Source organism: Lytechinus variegatus, chromosome 11, assembly GCF_018143015.1.
Source record: "Lytechinus variegatus isolate NC3 chromosome 11, Lvar_3.0, whole genome shotgun sequence".
In the NCBI taxonomy this organism is placed as follows: domain Eukaryota; kingdom Metazoa; phylum Echinodermata; class Echinoidea; order Temnopleuroida; family Toxopneustidae; genus Lytechinus; species Lytechinus variegatus.
The window spans coordinates 1,487,187-1,509,051 of record NC_054750.1 but is presented as its reverse complement, the minus strand read 5'-3'; the positions used below and the strand labels follow the sequence as shown (position 1 = coordinate 1,509,051).

Below are 21,865 nucleotides of genomic sequence, written 5' to 3'. Positions count from 1 at the left end.
CGTCACATGACCAAAGTCATTGAACTTTGGCCATTTTAGTGGTAATTATTGGATTGCTGTCATAACTTTCAAAGTTTATAGATATAGTGCATAAAATGTGGATATAGGAGTAATCCAGTATCACTGACAAGTTTTAGGTCACATGACACATGATCAAGGTTGAATGTCAATGAATGTAATATTGTATCATTATATGAATGGTGTTTTTTGTGAATAATTATTTTATAGTAGTTTTCAAAGTCAGCTCTGCTGCTATATTGAATCGCATGATGGAGGTGAGACCATCAGAGGCATTCCACTTGTTAAGTGATTTGATGATAGAAATGTCTCATGTGCAGTTCTCCACTTAAAGAGCAAATAGTCATCAAAAGCTCTTGGGATATTTCACTGATATCATGGAACTGTTCAGTCATGGCTCAAAACAAGGTCAATATCAATTTGCATAAACATCCTTTTCCTCCAAATTCAAGCATGAATTAGGTTTAATATTTTGAAATACATGATATTGCTACTCAGTATCAACCTATTTTCACAAGTTCAGACTATCAACAAATGGGAAAAGAATCATGTTTTTCCCCCCCTTTTTTACTAGTGAATTTACTGGAAGACATACTCTTTTAAAGTTGGTATTCAGTAATTTACTCTGTTAGAAATTTTAAGATATTACAACAGTGGAAATAATTTTCACTGACTACCTATCCAGTTTATAATTTGTGTTCAATTTTCTCATTGAGCCTTGAGAGAGACACGTCATGTTATTAACACATTTTCAGTATTATTTTATTGAAATTAATGAGAAAGAGTACATGTATTTTTTTGCTTTTTCCATTTCATGATCAGTTGATAATTGAAATATTGCCCCAAAAGATTAGTCTATTTTGATTTTAGGCACTTGGTAGCTTATCCCTCTTAGTAAGAAATTTTCATTTCTAGACGGAGGATTTGAACATGATGCTTTCAGAATCAAGAGGTTATTAGAACACTTGAAAAGTTGATTAGGTAATGAATGAATGATGATCATGATTACTCTGTCTGTCATGTAATTGGTATTGTGTGTGGGATGCAATAATGAACTCATCATGACTTAAATAAACATGTGATCCATTCTTCAGGGGATATGAATTATGAAAATCTGAAAGCTTTTAACTTAGTCTGCTGGCACAGACACTTGTTTTACACATAGTGCAAAATGCAGAGTCTGAATTAGGAGACTACATCTATATTCGCTCATGCGCTGTGGCTGCTTCTACCAAATACACACACACACAGGGTCTGAAGGCCTAGTCTCCATCCTAGACATGGTTTTATTTGTGTAAGTTTCAAATTTGAGTCTGTGCTGGTAGACTATCTTCCATACTTATACTGGAGGGGAGAAATGCTGAGACAAAGTGAGATTATGTGACACAGGAATTGAAATCATTTAACCCTGAACATTTACATTCTTTCACTCACTTTGATTTTTCACCACTGTGAGGAGGGGGGGGGGTTAATCTCTTTGGGTGGACCTTTAATCCCAACGGCTTTGTCCCTATGGTTTATAAATTACCAAGTCGTTTGCTTATAACTGTATGTATGTTTGTTATGTGTATAGCTCCATTGTCCGTTTAGGAGGTAGATTTCTGTCCATGTTTTCATACTAATAAACCTTATCTCAATGCACATTGATACAGTTTATGGTTTTGTGTTTTTCTTCTTAAAATTCAAGGTATTTCAGTTTAGTTGTATATGTCAAAATACAATGTCTCAATAATTTTTTTAAAAGTGATTATTATGCCACCATTCACCATCTGGTACCAGAGGCATTATGTTTTCAGATTTGTGTCTACCGTTTTTATTCTCACAACTCAAGACCTGTGTAACGGATCAATTTCATATTTGGATTGTGGATGCTTTATAGTTGAGTGACAATGATTCGAGTTCCTTTCTGGGGTATGGTTGTTGAAGATTCAAGGTCACAAAGGTCATTCAGCATTCCATTCAATGTTTTTCTACGTCTGAGAAATACATGTTAAAAAGGTTCATTCAATTGAAGTTTTTGTTAATGTACAATTTATTATACAAAAAGTGGGTAGTTACATGAAATACAAATTTGTTTGGTCCCTCATAACACATTTGTTACTAATTCATTCCAATTTCGCATTTTGAAGTTGTAAGATGAATTAACTTGGCAAGTATCAAATACTTTTATTTATCAACTTAAAGAAGAAGTTCACCCTGACGATAAGTTAGTTTTAATAAAAGAAGAAAAATTATAGAAAATATATTGATTGATGAAAATCCATTTAAAGAATAACTGGCAGGAATGAATTTTAGTTTTGAGTTCATGTTTTATTTTTTGACGATACAGACAAGCAGCTCTTCTATACGACCTGTGATATAAATTCCCCAAAATAACATTTCCCAAAAAAAATTGAAGTGTTTTTGTTAGTGCAGTGGATACACCATTTTATAACCCTTCTATAAGGAAAATATTTGTCATGTTCCATGAAAGAATTTGAATAAATTAATTTATATTCCACTATATATGGGAGAGCTGTTCGCATTTTAGGTCACAAATTAAAACTTTTTAAAAAAATATCTCTTATTCTTTGATGGATTGTAATAGAACCTTGGTTTTTTTTCTCAAATTTTTCTTCATTTGTTTTAACAAAAAAACTTATTGTAAGGGTGAACGTCCCCTTGAATACAATTCATATTATGGAACTTTACATAACTTTGAAGAAAGCTTAGTCTAAGGGTGCTGCAAATAAAATTGCGCAAAAACACATGAATGCATTCAATGGGTTTGTCACAGAGGCAAGAAAAATGTTTTCGCTACCCAACTCAAGAAAGCTGTAGAACAATCTAAAATAAGGTTGAAGTCTGGACAGAAATACATCATTTTACTTGATGTCTTATAATTTGAAGTATTAACATCAGTGGGGGGTAAATTTTATGCCAAGACTAAACAAGGACAAGGATTAACCTGAAATTGTGGAGGAGAATTTTGGGGGGGAATGATTAAAGGAAATGATAATTGTATCCAACACCATTTACCAGGTTAATAAAGAGTTTTTCCTTTGATTTTTTCTTTATGACAGGAATGATCACTAACAATTCTTGACTTCTGACATTCTCGTTGCTTAGCAACCACCGACACGGCTGTAACATGAAAATTTTGGAAACCATGCTTTTTCAATTAATTTTAAAGATACCATGCACATACAGGAATTATCGAACACGTAATAGCTAGGCTAATAAAATGGAAACCATAGAATTATATAGATGAGGGCAAAGATTTATTTTTTTATAACATACAAGGAAAGAAAACTTTATTTCAACAACTGAAATTTTCATTGAAAGAAACCGTTCATTTTTAAGACCTAAAGAAAATATATACTAATCTTAACTAGCCCACAGACAATTAAATTTACGTTTAATAATGGTGTATTCAAAGAAAGAAATTCAGTGTAATAGATTAGTCTCAAGATTATAGATTACTACTACCACAACCATCACCACTACTACCACTACCACTATCGACATATTTACCCAGGGTAGCCACTTCAGTTCTGAAAACTTCTCTAAGCAGGCCCTGCTATTATTATTACCCTGGCTTTAGGTAGGCTGCCCAGGCACTTGGGCATTCAAGGAATTTCTTCCTCCCTGTGTACCCATTCACCTCACCCGGGTTAAGTGCAGCACAATGTGGGTAAATTTCTTGCTGTAGGAAAACACAACCTAGCTTGGAATCGAACCCATGTCCCTCAGATTGAAAGACAAGAGTCATACCCACAAGACCACAACTTGGTTTCTATTAAAGATGCTCAAGATGAACTTTTGATAAACCAAATTTTTATTTGACAAAGTGCAGAATAATAAGTAGAAAAAGTGGAAAATAGACCATCTGGACATTTAGATAAATGACAGATACACCTAACTGAAAAATAGAATATGGAGAAGGTTTAAAACAATATATCTAGCCCTATCTAGAACAAATATGAAGGGAAATTTGAATACATACCAAAATACATGTATGACTTGTATTCTGTCAAATTTTGTTCCAGGTTCGAGTGTGTGTGATTGTCCACAGACATCGGTCTATTTTGTCCGAAAAACAAAATTACTATGTTTCTGAAGCTCAGACTAGTAGAACTATCATTTTATAATCGCTCAAAAACACTTAAGCTATCGGCTTATCTATCAGCTATCTCGCTAGCACAGTGGTCAGAAATCTTGACTGCAGTTCCATTAAGATGAGCTTGAGTCCCAACTAAGGTAAGTTAAAGGGGAAAAAAAGAGTTGTAGAGTGAAACCAGAAGTGAGAATACTGGGAAGTCTTAACATCCCTTCTGTTATTTGGTGGTGGGTACGTATCCAACTCTTTCCTGGACCAAATTGATAGTTGACCAATTGGGTTCAGCCACGATTGTGTAGAACAATCTGTACGCAGACACAGTTGACACAAATCTCCTAAGCATGATAGAGGTTAATCGCTAAACAATTTTGATTGTCACGATCATGGGCTTTTGTGTCACATTGTTATCTGTGATGATAAGGATGACCACTTCCAGACTTGATGTTGGTCCTGATACTACTGGGCATCTTACCAACAGGAGCTAAAGAAAAAAAAAGGAGGGAAGAGAGATGGATTTAATTAACTTGAGGAAAATCAATTGATGAATTGGATAAATATTCATATCATAAATATTAATTTAGTCATTTTAAAAGACCCCATTAAAGCTAAATGATAGTAGTTGCAGTAAAACATTAATTTTGTGAGAAAGTCTGTAAAACCAAGGTTAAGTATGACTATATCATCGTGGATCTACATCTGGTACAGTTACATAAACTGAACTTTGTGAAATCATAAAATATAAGCTGAAATATGATCACACTGAAGATCGGCAACACAGATAGGCACACGTGGGACAGTGTATTATTATTGCTGGAATAAAGACCCGACGGAAGTGACCGAATCCACGCTTATTTTGCTTATTTCTCAGCAATTACACAATTTCTTCCAGAATCCTTTGGCACATATTTTTTATTCATACAAACAGACACTTGGGTGGTCATTATATTAGATTCTGTAAAAAGTCATTTTGAGATTGTTAACAGAACTGGAATTTATCTTTAAAAGAGTACCAATACATAACATCACATCTTTTTTTATTTGCAACTTCATTTTTTTTTACTCCTATCTTGGATAGGCATGATGAAAGCAATCCACAGCCCAAACTGGGAGGGGGGGGGAGATCTGGGTAGGTTTCTACCAGAAACTGTAGACCAGCCATCAACTACAACTTTCAAAACTGCCCTCACTAAAAAGACCCAATAATTCACAAAAAACTAGACCACACTCTCTGTCACACCTCCAGTTAAAACTCTTCTTGGGGTATTTCAGAGGAACATCATACCAAGTACCAAGAATCAGTTCAGTGGAGTTTGATATATGACCATATGAATAATTTATTAGCCCCATTGAAATCAATCATTGTTGGCCAAGTCCTACATGTTTTAATTTCCTACCAACTTTGAGCAATGGATATTTTTTATCGTGCATCTCTGAGAAATGATATGAAACTGAAATTATTTCTTTTTCAATGATTTGCACTTCTTTTACTCTATTCAAGCAATGACCCAACAATATCATCAATTATAAGTGTTGTCATATTAAAGTGCCCGGTAGGAAAAATCAAACTACATCAATTTGGCCTTGCGTTTCTCCTCCAATGTTAACTGATTAAGGTGTATAGGAGAGTGTCTCCCTCCTCTGGTTTTAAATTGCATAGTGGAATGGTTCTTTACCTGTAAAGGTGGCAACTCACCAAAATAAGAGGCCCTGATTTGACAATCTGAGGTAAAGAGTTCTTTGATAATCGATACCGTAGTCTTAGTAAAGAAATATCAGCCCAACTTTGCCAAAGAAGATATATTTACCGTAAGTATGCTTTCAGTTTTTAAAGCACAGGAAAAATCATGGCTGTGCATGCTTTGAAAATAATATACCTACATGTATATCACGTAAATAGGAGTTTAAAACCCTGTAAACTTGAATAGGCAAGTATGTTTGTTGCCACCTACAGTTGTACTCAAAAGTTAGTGGACCCCACCACAAAATGAACACAATTAAAGTCTTCAAGTTCTGCCATGTTTAAGATATTTAATTAGGAAGTCAGGGTATTAAATATTACATTCAATAAAGTTTGTTTCTCTGGGCTCGCCGAAAATTGTAGTTTTGTTGTGTACATTCAATACTCGGCATGCAGAAAGGCATTTTGTGGTGCGATTCACTATCTTTTGAGCACAAGCGTATTATCCACAGAGTTTTCTTTACCATGTTGCTCTACTTGTCGTGCCATCTGAGCTGCCATCGGAGTAGGCATGGATGTTTGTCTGTTGATGCCCCTGCCAACACTGATTGCCGCCACTAGAGCATTGGTATCCGTTGGAGAAGAGGTTGACATGTTCAGCCGAGATGCTGTGATGTTATGAAAGAAAGCAGGATTTCAAATTGATAATATAACAATAATAATCACAAAAATTTGTATCTAAAACACATTTTAGAACCACTACAATAAAAAGTTTCTAAAAGTTGATATTGAAAAACAAAATATGAATGTATGGTATCATATCTGCCACAAAAGAACTTGTCTACAATTAATAAAGAGAAGTTGGCACTCGATCAAAATGGAGTTTTATGCAAACTCGCAAAATCCAATAAAGCACAATTTCTGTATTTTGAATCCTTTACATCATAACCATTATAAGGTGCACACATTCAAATAATCTAGTAATGGATCAGAATGGCAACATTCACTTTTATGGGGATTTACCAAAGCTCAAACTCTCTCAATGACAAAAAAATGGCCAAGAATGCTAATATTTCCATGATTTCTTTTTTTCAATTGTGTTTTCAGACTTTTCACAGATTCCCTTACGTAGCTATCGCACAGTTAACAAAAGAAGAGATTCTAAGGTTTACAATAATATTTGTCCATTGTATTTGTGATGAAGATATCACGAGAGGAGAGAACTGCGGGTCACAGTTCTGTGTGCGGCCCTTCTTGGCAACCCAGATTGGCTGGCTCCTTAATGCACTTTTGAATGTCTTTGACAGATATATGGCGCTATACAAATGCTGTGCATCATCATCATAAATCATTGATAATTCTCTTTTTTTTCTGGAATGCAATGTACTGTATGTTTCATATACTCACAATCGGGATCCCATGTGTCTCTTTGAGTTGATAACATACTAAGAAGATGAGTACTTAGTCTGTTCAGGTTATCAATCTGTTTCTGAAAGACAAAACAACAACATTCTTAATTCACATGTGTACTCTAATCAGAGAGAGAGAAACAGAAAGAGACATACAGAATAATAAATAATATAGGATTTGTAAAGTGCACGCATCCACCTTGCTACGTGCTCAAGGCGCTCCTATATTACCCCGGCTAAGCTAGTCTACCGATTCCGGTGCGCACAGCTTTATGAGGAATTACTTTCCTGCCAGTACCCATTTATCTAACCTCGGTTGAGTGCAGCACAATGTGGGTAAATTTCTTGCTGAAGGAAAATATGCCATGGCTTGGAATCGAACCTACGTCCTTCAGATTGAAAGACGAGATTCTTAACCACTAGACCACAATGTCCCCGAGAGAAAGATAATCAAGATAACCCATAATATTTCCTTAGGTTTCCATGAATCTCAAATCTTTTTTTTTTTCAAAAAGCCTTTCAAGACAAGACTTCAAGGTTCTCTGATTAGGGTATTTGGTAAATATGCCATTGTTTGTTCACAGGATCCATGCATTTTATAATACATGCAAGCTTTGCTCTAATTGTGATGTCATTTAGTCATGGTAATCCTGAGAGATTGGTCAATGGCAATGTCACTATTCATTAATCAGCGTCTCTTCAACACCACTCAAAGGACAAGTCCACCCCAACAAAAAGTTGATTTGCATAAAAAAAGATTCAAACAAGCACAACACTGAAAATTTCATTAAAATCGGAGGTAAAATAAGAAAGTTAAGACATCTTAAGTGTTGCTTAATTTAACAAAATAGTTATATGCACATCCCAGTCAGTATGCAAATGAGGGAACTGATGACATCACTCACTATTTCTTTTATATTTTATAATATGAAAATTTTCTTCTCATTATCCTGTGAAACAAAGTTTTATTTCGCCCTGAACATGCGGAATTACCATTGTTTAACAGTATATGGTTCAGTCAAGTTGGTCCTTATTGTCAAATCTGTAAAAATTGAAATATTGTATAATTCAAACAATAAAAAACAAAAGAAAAAGTGAGTGAGGGACATCATTGATTCTCTCATTTCCATGTGACTAAATTGTGCACATAACTATTTCGTGAAAAATAAGCAAAACTTTAAAATGTCATAACTTTCTTATTTTACATCCGATTTAGATGAAATTTTCAGCATTATGCTTGTCTGATTTATCTCTATTGATTCAAATCAACATTTTTCTGAGGTGGACTTGACCTTTAAACACTACAATTGTCCTGATATCTCATCTGTAGATCTACACGTATGATCCTTACCCTCCCTTGCACTTGGGATTTATTGTTCACTTTTATATACTTCTGGAAGTTTACAATTCTCACTTGTAGTGCATGCTTCCTAGGACTACATTGCCAACCTAGCCTTTCATGTTAAAGATAAATGAAAGCATTTGCAGTAAGCACTGCTTTCACAAAAAAAAAATCTGGAAACCTAAGAATAATTGTCACTGTATCATTTTGGATCCAAATCTGGTATGATTTCATGAACTGAACTTTGTGAAATCATGAAATCTAAGCTGAAAAACAGTCACAGTGTAGATCGCCAACACAGATAAGCTCTTCTTGGACAGTGTATTTATACGGGAATTATTGCTTGAAAAAATATTCTACATTTTGCTTGAATCCCATGCTTACATGTATTTGCTGATTTTTCAGTTTCTTTCAGAATCCTTTAGCACATTTTTTTTCTTATTTATAATGCAAGCAGACACAAATGTGAGTGGTCATTTTATGGGATTCTGAACAAACTCATTTGAAATTGTTACTACTGACGCTTATCTTTCATGAACATTGGTGAAAGTAACATGCATTATGAAACACACAAATTGAAAATTGAGAAAGTACATGTAGAAAGTGCAAACCTTGGCTAGTTCGGGTGAAATCTGCGCAGCATCTTTGGATAATGTCTGCTCCTTCTCCTCGCTCTCTGGTTCTGGCTTTGTACGAAGATAGTTTGGAACTACGTCATGGTTGAAACATGGCACACGTCCCTCCGTTACTTTCTATGAAGGATCGTAAAATAAACAAATCAATGAAACAAAGTACAGATGATACTGATAAAGTAATAAGCCAGTTTGTAGTTCCACTCTGCGCATGATCTGAAGATTCTGCGCATGATTGGAGGAAGGTCATTTGTACTAAAGTGACATGGTGGTTTAAAATTTAATGAGATAAGCACCAACTTAGATGTCTTGATTCTTCATATATTCTTTTGAATTGTGTTTTTCATTTACAGCCCTAAAAATACAACAATACATCCACGAACGACTGGTATTTCACAGTTTGCAAAGTACATTGTATGCTATATAAGCATTCAAAGTAGAAATGCAACAAAAACCTTCATAGATTGTTAATTGATGTGCTATTCTAGTCACCTGGTCCATTCATTTTCTTCATCCTGCTATGCAAGGCATGCTTATGTAATATTTTGCTTTGAAATCTTAATGAAATAAATGAAAGGTTATTTGACCAATATTGTCCATGAAGTACCTACGAACTGGTCTATTATGAGGTGTCATGAAGTGGTATTTCTACAGATAGTACTACATCAAGACTTCAGGCCTCGAAATAATCGACGGCCATCGACGGCCATGGCCGTCGATGCCCCCATTACTGGCCGTCATGCCCTTCTTCTTTTTGCTAAAAGTTACGGCCACTAAAAATGTGCCCTTTTTTATATGGCCGTGGTGCCCTTTTTCTCATAAATGTGCCCTTTTTCTGATAAATAATGTGCCCTTTTGAAAGTCTGCACCTTTTTTTCTGAGTGAGGAAAACTTTTCTCCGATCTCAAAAAGTATTCAATACCTTAGCTTTACCAGCGACGTCCAGTGCATGTATGCAGTCTAGTCTGAAGCCGCGCCGAACGATGAGCTAGCTATACACAGCTGGCCGGCCGGCCGCTAGCGCGCTTTACATATGCTATGTAAGCTGCAGCATAAAATGTCATATTTTTCTTATTTTACATCAGATTTTGATAAAATTGTCAGCGTTATACTAGTTTGATTTTTCTCTATTTATTCAAATTAACATTTTTCTTGGGTGGGCGCGCTATGTACTGTCCTGGCGAGCGCGCGCGATGCGTAAGTACAGTACTTTGAATGGGAGTGTTTCATAATTACTTGGCATGCCATGAGGTAATTTGGATAAAGAATTAGATGAAATTAATTTACTTCTACCAGAGGTACTTCTACTTGATTTGTTAATATGTACATGTTACATGTTGGATGTCAAATTCAAGACTCAAAGCAATGCAATGATGTGTTATCCTGTCCTGAAGTGATTCTGAAGAATAATGAAACTTTCTTTCAAAACCTTATACAGTGAGTGTTGTCAGACTATTAAAGTTCATTTTTTCTTAAGTAAATAATGTGGTTTGGTAATGAATCTGATGTATAACATCGACTATGGAAAGCCCCCCCCCCCACGCCGCGAAACTGTAACACCTACAAATAATTTATTACATGCCCCTTAAAAAGTGGCCTTGGTGCCCTCTGCTGCCTGGCCTCAGTGAAAAAGTGCCCCTCAATAAAGTGGCCTTGCCCCCCAAAAATCCTATTTCGAGGCCTGAGACTTGGTCCACAATGTTACAGTTTGCCTGTTGTCATTAGAGTCATTAACTCTGCAAAGATTACTAATTTTAAAGAAATGAAAAGTAATCATGATTAATTTTGAAAATTGCAATAAAACGGCAAGAAAGGAATAAAAGAAAACTGAAGGAAAATGAAACCTAGCTACCCTTCACTAGAATTAGATCTAGTAGCTATCTCCACTCCCTGGGGAGTATTCCACCAATGAAGAAAAATGTTTGTGAAAGCAGATGCATACCTCTAGTTCTTCATCTCTGTCTTGAGATAGTTTAAGTGGGAGAATGATCAGGTTCTTCAGTGTTGGAGTCTTATCACTCTTGAGATGCCGATGCAATGTGTTAATCTGACCTGTAATTTGAAATAAGACATTATTTGCTTTATTTATTATGCCACCATCTTTAAACCAAACAGGAAATTACAAACATGATATTCCAAAAAATAACACAAAGCAAAAGTCATTACATTCATATTATACATTAGCCTGCAACAATGTTTTCAATAACTTTGCCAGAGTAACATCATCTTTAATATAATAATAATAATAGGCATTTATATAGCGCCATCTATCTAGAAATATTCTATTCCGAGGCGCGTTATTATTATTACCCCGGCTTTAGCTCGAGCTGCCTTTCAGCGCACGTGCATTCAAGGAATTAATCCTGCCGGGTACCAATGTACCTCACCTGGGTCGAGTGCAGCACAATGTGGATAAATTTCTTGCTGAAGGAAATTACGCTATGGCTGGGATTCGACCCACGACCCTCTGTTTCAAAGTCAGAAGACTTATCCACTGGGCCACAACACTCCATGAACAGAAATGATAGTAATTTGACCAATGAAAAAATAATACATACCTGATAATAGAGCAAAACTGTTAAGAACAGATGGCCTGCATGGAGAGAAAAATTAATAAAAAGATTCAGACTATTTTCCCTAGAATTTTTCAAAGAAAGTACTGTATGTCCAATGCGGTCATACCAATCAAAATAGACGGGAAAACTTTGAGATTCCATTTTGGATATTTGAATTGTACTAAAAGCTATGCATTTAATAGTTTACTTAAAAATGCGAACAAAATATTCCAGGATTAAAATGAAAGCCTATATAAACTTTTTTTCAATTTTGATTCAATATGTTGGTTCACAATTGAAATACCGGTAGGTCCGGTACATAATTTATCATACGTGGTAATAACGGAGCATTTTGATTGATTGAGTGATTTTATTTCTCATGATAAAAAACAATACAAAATATATACATTCAAAATATAAAACGTTAATGATTGAATTACATAGTAATCAGGTACATGAATTTGAGATTATAAGAACTTCTAAGAGAAATTTGGGAAAAACCAAAAAGCTACAGAGAGCTTGAAAGGGGTTATTCCCAGTTGAAGAATACGATTGCAGAAATACATATAGGCTACATAACTTGATAAAATAACATACAAATAAAGCATAAATAAACTTAACTGTAACTTGCCCAAGAAAACTCCTAAACACCCCCCCCCCCTTACATTTTTTAGCACACCCGGTGACTAGTTAGGCCTATGCTTGTTTGATTTATTTTCTTTTTATTAAAATCAACATATTATAATGGTGCAAACTTTAGATTAAGGAAAACAATGTTGAGACAGAGAGCTTTAGTTAGCTCTTGTTTTTTTTCTTTTTTTTTCATTAGTATTGTCATAATGCTGTCGTGTTAACTTACCAACTGAGAGTTTCATGATGATGTTCAAGTTTCATGAGAAGGTCTGCTAGAGCTTTCTTCAAATCATTGACTCTGCTTGAGATGTAATCCAAAGAATTGTCCAGAACTTTGTCTTGATTCTAAAATTAAAAAACAAGTCAAAAACAAAAAGAAAACTGAATGAACAAAGCAAAAGCTAGTCAGAGCAGGGTATTAAACCTAGTCTATAAAGTATCATTGCAAGAAATAACAAGCAACATTTTGATGTGATATCTTTAAATAATAATATGTACATTTATATAGCGCAGTTACTATGTGCATATATTCAACTGGGCTTTGATACTTGGTATCATATTATTACCCTGGCTAACCCTAGCTAAGTCGCCATATTAATAGGCACTAAAGCGTTCAAGGAATAAATCCTACCGGGTAACCATTCACCTCACCTGGGTCTAGTGCCACACAATGCACATGGATAGAGGGAAACGCGATAGCTCAGTCGGTAGAGCGGGGGTTTCGTATTCCGGTGACCCGGGTTCGATTCCCAAGTGGTGCGCGAGTGCCCTTTGGTAAGGCATTTATCCTCATTACCAGGTCCCTCGGAGAGGACCTTAAGCCATTGGTCCCCTGGTTGCTTGCTCACAGGCATTCGTGCTTTCTTAGCAGTCAGGTAAACCAACCTCGGTATAACATAAATTTCTTGCCGAAGGAAATTACGCCATGGCTGGGATTCGAACCCACGACCCTCTGTTTCAAAGTCCGGAGACTAATCCACTGGGCCACAATGCTCTTTATATATCTATAAAAAGTTCAATTAAGATAGATTTTGTTTTAGTTTAGCTTGAACTTACAGAACACTCACACTGAAGGTTCATTTGTAGGCTCCACTAAACTTCACTACCGCTACACCTTTACAGCTAAACCATCGGGCGATAATTACTTGCTCTCAAAAACCACTGACAAACTGTGTCACTAAACTAACTTACCATCGGACACAGACTCACTCCTTGCCCTTTCTTGTGAATTTCTCAAATCAGTGATTTGAAGCCAATTCGTAGTTCCCCACATGTTTTAATTCACTGCCGAATCAAAAATGGCGAACGGGTATTGCGCATGACCCGCACGCTATTCGTGTTCACCATTTTGGATTTGGCAGTGACGCCCACACATTATAGCCATTACACCATTCAATGAACAAGGTTATATGATATAACCTTGTTCTCTGTTACTACTCCATGTGTGGCAAAATAAGGTTGGCAATGTTTGGCTTATTTTCTCTTTTTCTTTGGCACTGTCAGTTTCCATTACAGCTATTCATCCTTTAACTTATAACTAAGTGAATTTGATTCTTTTATTTTTTCTAAATTAAAAACAGATTGAAAAATGACAATTTTCTTGCCATATTACTGTCCTACAATAGAGGGCGTACGAGAAAATATGCCCCGAATTCATGTTTTTGAGCGATCTGGTGAATATAAAAATTATTCCCAAAATACTAATTGCAAAGTTTGCAAAGCGGATCCTGCTATTATTACCCCGGCTTTAGCTGGGCTAAAAATGAAGGTCAATTTGTCCCATGTAAAATTTAGCAAGCCCCATCCCCCCAAAAAAAAAGAAAAATGGTCTTAAGTAATAATGATCGAAGGTCATTTGGTCTCATGTGACAATTTTTTTTTACATAAATGTAACTAAAAAAGAAGGTCATTTTGTCCACCGTTATATTTGGCAAGCCCCCAACCCCTACCCCCATAAAAAGTTTATCCCTAAAAGTGATGTATAGAAAGTCATAATGTTCCCAAATAAATTTGACGAGCAAAAAAAAAAGGCCAAAAAATGGAAAAGAATATGAATGAAATATCCCCGTAACAAATATTGCTGTGATTCTCATAAGGTAGCGGGGAGCACATAACTAGTATGAGCAACATATTTACATCCAAATTATTGACTATAAATCTCAAAAGGGGAACGGCTCAGAAATGCTCACCCCCCCCCCTGTATCCTCCACTGATGCCAATCAATAATGACTTTTCTCTGCAATACTGATGCTTTGAAATCAGGATACTGAAGATTGATACGCTTAATATATTTATGAACGTCTAACAAAAAGATAACCAACTGATCACCTGAACAGTACGCATATCATTTCGGAGTTGATCACTCGCTGCAGCTGTGTGGAACGCTCACCGAAAAATTGACAAAAAGGGCCTGAAATGTAAGTTTAACATTAATCCATTTTATTTTAATTTCAAATATCATAAATAACTTATTCTGTTTTTCCAACCTAATGAACGTTATAGGCAAGACTTCCATATGTCCCCTCCACTTAAATGTAAAGAAAAATGGTTTATCAAGAATTTTCTAACATATGTCTAAGAGATTTATGAAGGAAAAGTTTGATACATACCAAAATATTGCTTCATTCCGTCAAAATTTCGAGTGTGTGTCATTCCCTATGGCATCGGCTTATTTAGTCAGAAAAATAAATGCCCAATACTCTTGTAGAGTAGACTAGTCGTAATATCGGTTGATATTCCAAGAGTCCAAAAGAGGAAAAAAAGGGGAAAAGGAGAAAAAAAATTCTTTCTTTTTTTTCTCTTGTTTCCTTATTCTTTTTTCCCTTTCTTACCCTTTGCTAATTATCTTATTTCTCAATTTGGTGATTTGTCAGGGGGACAGAAAGGAGATAAGGATGAAGAGAGAAGTTTTGTTTATTTGTTGGTTTGTTTGGTTTTGTTTTCATTTTGTTAGTTTTTTTTTCTTCACTTTCATCCCATACTTTAGTTTTTGGTTTCCCGAAACCTGATGCTTTATCAGGCCACAAATCCAGTTTACTTTTGTTTTCTCTGTTGCAGCTTACTGTAGCAGAAGAGAATCAAACATGCTGCAAGAAACAGAACGCATAAAGAAAAAGAATAGAAAAGGATAAAAGAAAAAAATAGAGGAAAAAAGAAAATAACAAGAAAAGAAAACAGAAGAAAAGAAAAGAAAAAAGAAAAAAGGAAAAGAGAATTGAAAAAAAAATAATAATAAAAAGCTATTGAAAATGAACAAAAGCTGTGCCAAAAATAGTCAATCCTGACTGGTTGCCAACCAAGGAAAGATAACCGTTATGAAACCAATGGTTATCAACAATTCCTGCTAGCTCAGTAAGGCGACAGACTGGAGATTCATTGTTCTGCAACACGAGGTTCGAATCCAAGTTCCAACCGGAAATAATAAGAAAAAGAGAACAAAAGAAGGGGGTTTTGGAGAAGTTTTTTTATTAGTGGAGGGAACATAAGGAAGTCTAATCCAAGTTACATCACATGCATCCAACTTGTATTAAGGCGTACAATTACCAAAGTCCTGGGTTGGATATCAAACAAGCATTGTCCAACCCATAATTTGGCCATGTCGCCTACGAGGTCCATAGACCATACATGTTAATGTAGGACCTCATTTATACTAGGAGTTTGCATGACTTCGTCCCGGGGGGACCACCCGACCCAAAAAGTGGTGGGGGTGTGCCGCGGGCGAGACAAAAAACGGGGGCCTTGGAGCGGGCTTAATGTAAAAAGGAGGGTCCTCAGAACAGGCTTTGCGACGACAAATGTTTGTGAAAACGGGGGTCCTTGGAACGGATCGCCAGCGTGTAAATGCGTATGCATCCCTATGGAACAGTCATGCGTGCATGATGCAGCTAGCGCGGCCTCCGCCGGGGGAGCTCTACGGACGCTTTTCACCAAAATTGCAGCTCATTCAATGCGATCGGAGCGGCGTAACGAAAAATATGCAAAGCTTTGGAGCGGAGCTTTCTTTGTTCTGTTTCTCGATAAGAAGAAAATGTTATGCCTTGGAGCGGCTTTCTTTGTTCTGTTTCTCAACAAAGCAAAAATGCTATGCCTTGGAACGGAAATTTGAATGTGGAAATGGGGGACACTCCGCGGCACATACCCACTATGCATTATATACTGAGGGCCCCCCCCCCTGGGACTTCGTACACAACGAGAGCACAGTGACACACACGAGGTCAAGAAGAGAGGCGACTTATTTCACGATAAGGCCGATCTGTTAGTTAGAACTTCGGACTCTTTAATTGGTGAGTGAAGCCAAAGGAGTTTAGCGGAACAACCAATAACAGAGACCGAAGCTTTTTGGTCGCGGTCGAGGTCTCGCGGCGCATGACTGCTGGCTAGCGACCGACGGGTTTCCATTCTCAGCCGTTCTCTGATTGGTCAATTAAGGCAGTGCGGTGTCTGTGAGTTCCGTGTGTGTATGTGTGATGCGAAGCGTGCAGTACATGTGTTCACTGGACGTGAGGGCATAGAGTAGACACCCAGTCGTTTTCTTGATTTTAACTTTACAATAACAACGATCAGGGATGGGTTTATTTTGTTGCAGTGTGTGCATGTGAAGGATATTACAGCTCTTAATCAGCTGACTCTCTTTCCAAACTTAAAAGTGTAATGATAATTGCTACATTCCAATTATTTGATTTGTTTGTTTTAGAAAGGGTCTTTTATTTTTTACTCAGTCTATCAATCCTCTCATTGATTAAAGAGAGTCTTTACTTAATTGCGTTTCATTACATTAACAGAATGTCCACTGTAATGAAAATGGAAACATGCCAGTCAATTGACCAGCATAATGTGAAAATGGAAACATGCCGGTCAATTGACCGATATAATATGAAAATGGAAACATGCCGGTCAGTTTACCATATATTTCACTGTATAATGAAAGTGGAAACATGCCGGTCAGTTTACCATATGTTTCAAAATAAAAATGGAAACATGCCGGTCAATTGGCTATATGTTTCAGTGTATAATGAAAGTGGAAACATGCCGGTCAATTGACCAATATGATATGAAAATGGAAACATGCCGGTCAGTTTACCATATGTTTCAGTGTATAATGAAAATGGAAACATGCCGGTCAATTGGCTATAGGTTTCAGTGTATAATGAAAATGGAAACATGCCGGTCAATTGACCAGTGCATAATGAAAATGGAAACATGCAGGTCAATTGACCGATATAATAGAAAATGGAAACATGCCGGTCAGTTTACCATATGTTTCAGTGTATAATGAAAATGGAAACATGCAGGTCAATTGGCTATATGTTTCAGTGTAAAATAAAAATGGAAACATGCCGGTCATATGTTTCAGTGTATAATGAAAATGGAAACATGCTGGTCAATTGACATGTTTCAGTGCAAAAAAAATGTCAGTGAGTATGGGCGTTTGGTTTGCCTATAGCATATGATTTAATAGTTGTAATTATAATGTATTTTATATTGTTGATTTATATGGCAGGATGCTTAATGTCTGACAAGTTTACTATTGAAGGGACTTATCCATATCAAAAGGAACTTCCATGCTAATCCCCTTTTTAATTCTCATGAGACTATATAAATTCAATACATGAGTACAAGGGATTACCGTTGTGTTAGGGTATTATCGGGGCTCGGGGGGGGGGGGTGGTAGTGGAGAAGGCATATCAGCTGTATTTCAAGTTGTTTTAGTTTGATATGATGACATAAAGTGTAGTTCCCTATAGCTATATATATTTAAAGAAAGGTTTAATTCGGAATGTTAATGCCTTTTTTAAAATCAATTTTTGTGTGTAGGAGCTAGATATAACAAAGTTATTGAATTTCAAAGTTTATCAATATTTTGTGAAAACAGTATACTGATGCACATCGTCATGAATATTCATATTAGGTACGTTTTGTGGGCTGATGTCACGTATCCCCACTTGTTCCTTTTTCTTCAGTGTAAATTACATGAAATCGTAAATTCACTTTTTCATGTGTAAATGCATGAAGATGAAATAAGTTGCGGCAAAATAATGCACTTAATCAGTCAATCCCGTTGTTTGAGTTCTTGGTAGAATGTTTTTACTAACCTTATTTCATACCCGGGATTTCATAAACGTGGGGATGTGAAATCATCAGCCACCCAGCCTACATGCCCAGAATATTTTGTAATTTATTATCCAATTTTGAACTAATTTTCAGCATTTTATGCTCTGTGAATTTTATTCTACTGAGATATAAATTTTCCCAGCCTGCATGGACCAAAAATGGGACATATATAGATTACTAACAGATTTGGATCTGGCAATGCAGTTATATTACTATACTTCCAAAGTGATTTTTCTATCGAAACTGCATAGGGGCACGGTTTTCAAGGGGGGGGTGCTGACCATGCAAAAATTAAATCACAATCCTATAGTCATTTTTAACTTTTTGTACACTGTTTTGGAAAAAAGTGGGGGCCGGGGCTGAAGCCCCCAGCCCCCTCGCTTCCGCGGCCCCTGTTTATATATGGTGCACTGATTTTACAGATTTCAGTTGAAAATATGCAAATATATGTATTTGTTATTTTATTATGAACCCAATAATTTTTCTATTATCAAATTGGTAATTACTGAAAATAAATTTACACCTTCTTAACCCATGCAAAAAGGGCTGGGGCATGATGCCCCCTCCCCCCCCCCCCTTCACTCCCCTTAACATTCATTGAATGCTTGAGCACCTAGGCAGCCCAGCTAAAGCCGGGGTATGGCAGGGCCTGCTGAGAGAACAGTTTTTTAACTGAACTGGCCACCATGAATTATATACCGCTATCAATGCCCAATTCATCATTTGAATATCCTGAATTTTTTTTTATCAGAGAATATGTTATACATGTATAGTTGTACTTGTATGGATTTATTTCTTTCAAAATACTGTAAGTCTGTGATGATTTTTCCAAGCATACTTTTCCTCATGGTATAGTTGATACATGTTTTTTTTTAAATATATCAAGATGATATAATCTCTGTAATCATAGTAATGTCTATATTTTAACATGCTATAGATCATTATTCTATTTTTTTATATTTTTATTTAGAACCAATGTTTTAGTTCAAATGAAGTATTTGCCTATGATGCTATCTGCACATATTTTGTTTATGTTCAGCTCCTCCTATGTATCATTATATCTATATTTCTGTCGATTTATTGTGTGTTGCATGGTGAATAAATAAAAAAAATGTTGAAAAAATGATAAAAAAAATCATGTTCATTTGTCTGTTGCCAAATTTCATTTTCAATGCGCACATTTTTTTCATATATCATGATAGCTGATTAAAAACGTTCTTGTCACATTCTGTTTTTCAAAGAATATAAAATGAAAAAGCAAATTAAAAAACACACTGCGTCTGAGTCTTTCTCTTTAGTAGATAGACAATGAGGGATAAACAAAAATTAAGAGAGAAATTGAACAGAATTGACTGGCATGTTTTCATCATTCCCATTATACACTGAAATATACAGCCATGACCGGCATGTTTCCATTTTCATTATACACTGAAACATATAGCCAATTGACCGGCATGTTTCCATTTTCATTATACTGTTGTATACTGCGCTGGTCATTGACTGGCATGTTTCCATTTTCATTATACACTGAAACATATGGTAAACTGACCGGCATGTTTCCACTTTCATTATACACTGAAACATATAGCCAATTGACCGGCATGTTTCCATTTTTATTTTGAAACATATGGTAAACTGACCGGCATGTTTCCATTTTCATTATACAGTGAAATATATGGTAAACTGACCGGCATGTTTCCATTTTCATATTATATCGGTCAATTGACCGGCATGTTTCCATTTTCACATTATGCTGGTCAATTGACTGGCATGTTTCCATTTTCATTACAGTGGACATTCTGTTAATGTAATGAAACGCAATTAAGTGAAGACTCTCTTTAATCAATGAGAGGATTGATAGACTGAGTAAAAAATAAAAGACCCTTTCTAAAACAAATCAAATAATTGGAATGTAGCAATTATCATTACACTTTTAAGTTTGGAAAGAGAGTCAGCTGATTAAGAGCTGTAATATCCTTCACATGCACACACTGCAACAAAATAAACCCATCCCTGATCGTTGTTATTGTAAAGTTAAAATCAAGAAAACGACTGGGTGTCTACTCTATGCCCTCACGTCCAGTGAACACATGTACTGCACGCTTCGCATCACACATACACACACGGAACACACAGACACCGCACTGCCTTAATTGACCAATCAGAGAACGGCTGAGAATGGAAACCCGTCGGTCGCTAGCCAGCAGTGGCGCATGAACTTGCACTTGCCGATTTGAAGACGCAAATTTAAACGAATGGGACTGATACTAAGTTTTAGGGAAAATTAGACGTTCATTGTGGGACTTGTGCCTCCAAAATTCCATAAAATAAAAATGTATTCTATTAATTCCAAGTTTACCTGCATTTTGAAGGAAATAATATCGCGAGACCACTTCAAAGAAGCCCTTTTTAAGGCAGTTTATCTGGATTGAGTTTTCTTATTCTTTCCACAGATGACAGTTAACAAACGCAGAGGGCGTTAACACTTATCGTTCCTGTGACTTTTTTTACTCCAAGACTTCCCCTCCCCCTTCTGCAGAATTTTATTTGTTTTTTTCTTTGGGGGCATTGGCGTACAAATGGCGCTTGGGGACATGTGTACCCTTTCCACATTAAAGTCCCGAAGGCCAGTAAAATGTATTGATATTCACATGATTTTCTCCGTCTGTGTGCAAAATGCCCCCCTAAATAATTTTTTTTCGCCGGCCTTTTTTACACATTTTGGTCCCTAAACAAATTTTCGCCAGAATATGACCCCGGGGAAGAGGTTTGGGAAAAACATACCCTAAACACGTTTGGCTTGTCTTAAAAAAAAATGGGGAAAAATAGGAATGTACCTAAATATGTTTGATCCCGCGTTTGACCATTGACCAGTCTTTCAACACCACCCTTTTTCTTGAAAATCTCATTAAAAGGATGCATCTAAAGACGCTTTGCCATGACTGCAAGATGACTATGACGAATCTCCGGCTCCAAAACAGGAAAATCCCAAAGGGGGCCTCACGACCAATAGTCAAAGTTTAGCAGTATACAGTTCCTGAGTAAAATAGAAATAGTCAGCTCTGGGATATGGAATAAAAAAATCAAAAAATGTTTAAAGTTTAGAAAATGCCGTAGAAATATATATATATATATATAATAAATAATATATATATATATATAATAAATAATATATATATATATAATAAATAATATATATATATTTGGCCCATCTATCTATCTTTCTTTCTTTTTTCTATCTATCTACCTATCTATTTATCTATCTATTCGTTTTTTTTCATTTTTTTCTCCGGTTTTGATCATTTTGTGAAAATGCAACCCTTAAACATCCACCCACCCAGAAGGAAAAACCAGTTAGACCAGTATTTTTTTACTGGTTTCCAGTTTA

The 21,865-nt window shown here is 35.9% G+C and overlaps 1 protein-coding gene across 1 annotated transcript; it reads right to left on the bottom strand.

Annotated features, from left to right (window-relative positions):
* Positions 1–1,166: 1,166 nt before the first annotated feature.
* Positions 1,167–20,965, bottom strand: LOC121423807 (mediator of RNA polymerase II transcription subunit 8-like). The gene is made up of 8 exons (XM_041619300.1): positions 20,837–20,965; positions 12,593–12,711; positions 11,737–11,771; positions 11,121–11,230; positions 9,158–9,298; positions 7,203–7,284; positions 6,320–6,463; positions 1,167–4,598 (listed from the first exon to the last, which is right to left on the bottom strand). The coding sequence occupies exons 1-8, from the start codon at positions 20,840–20,842 to the stop codon at positions 4,522–4,524; spliced, it is 714 nt and encodes a 237-aa protein (XP_041475234.1). The 5' UTR covers positions 20,843–20,965; the 3' UTR covers positions 1,167–4,521.
* Between the last annotated feature and the right edge of the window lie 900 nt (positions 20,966–21,865).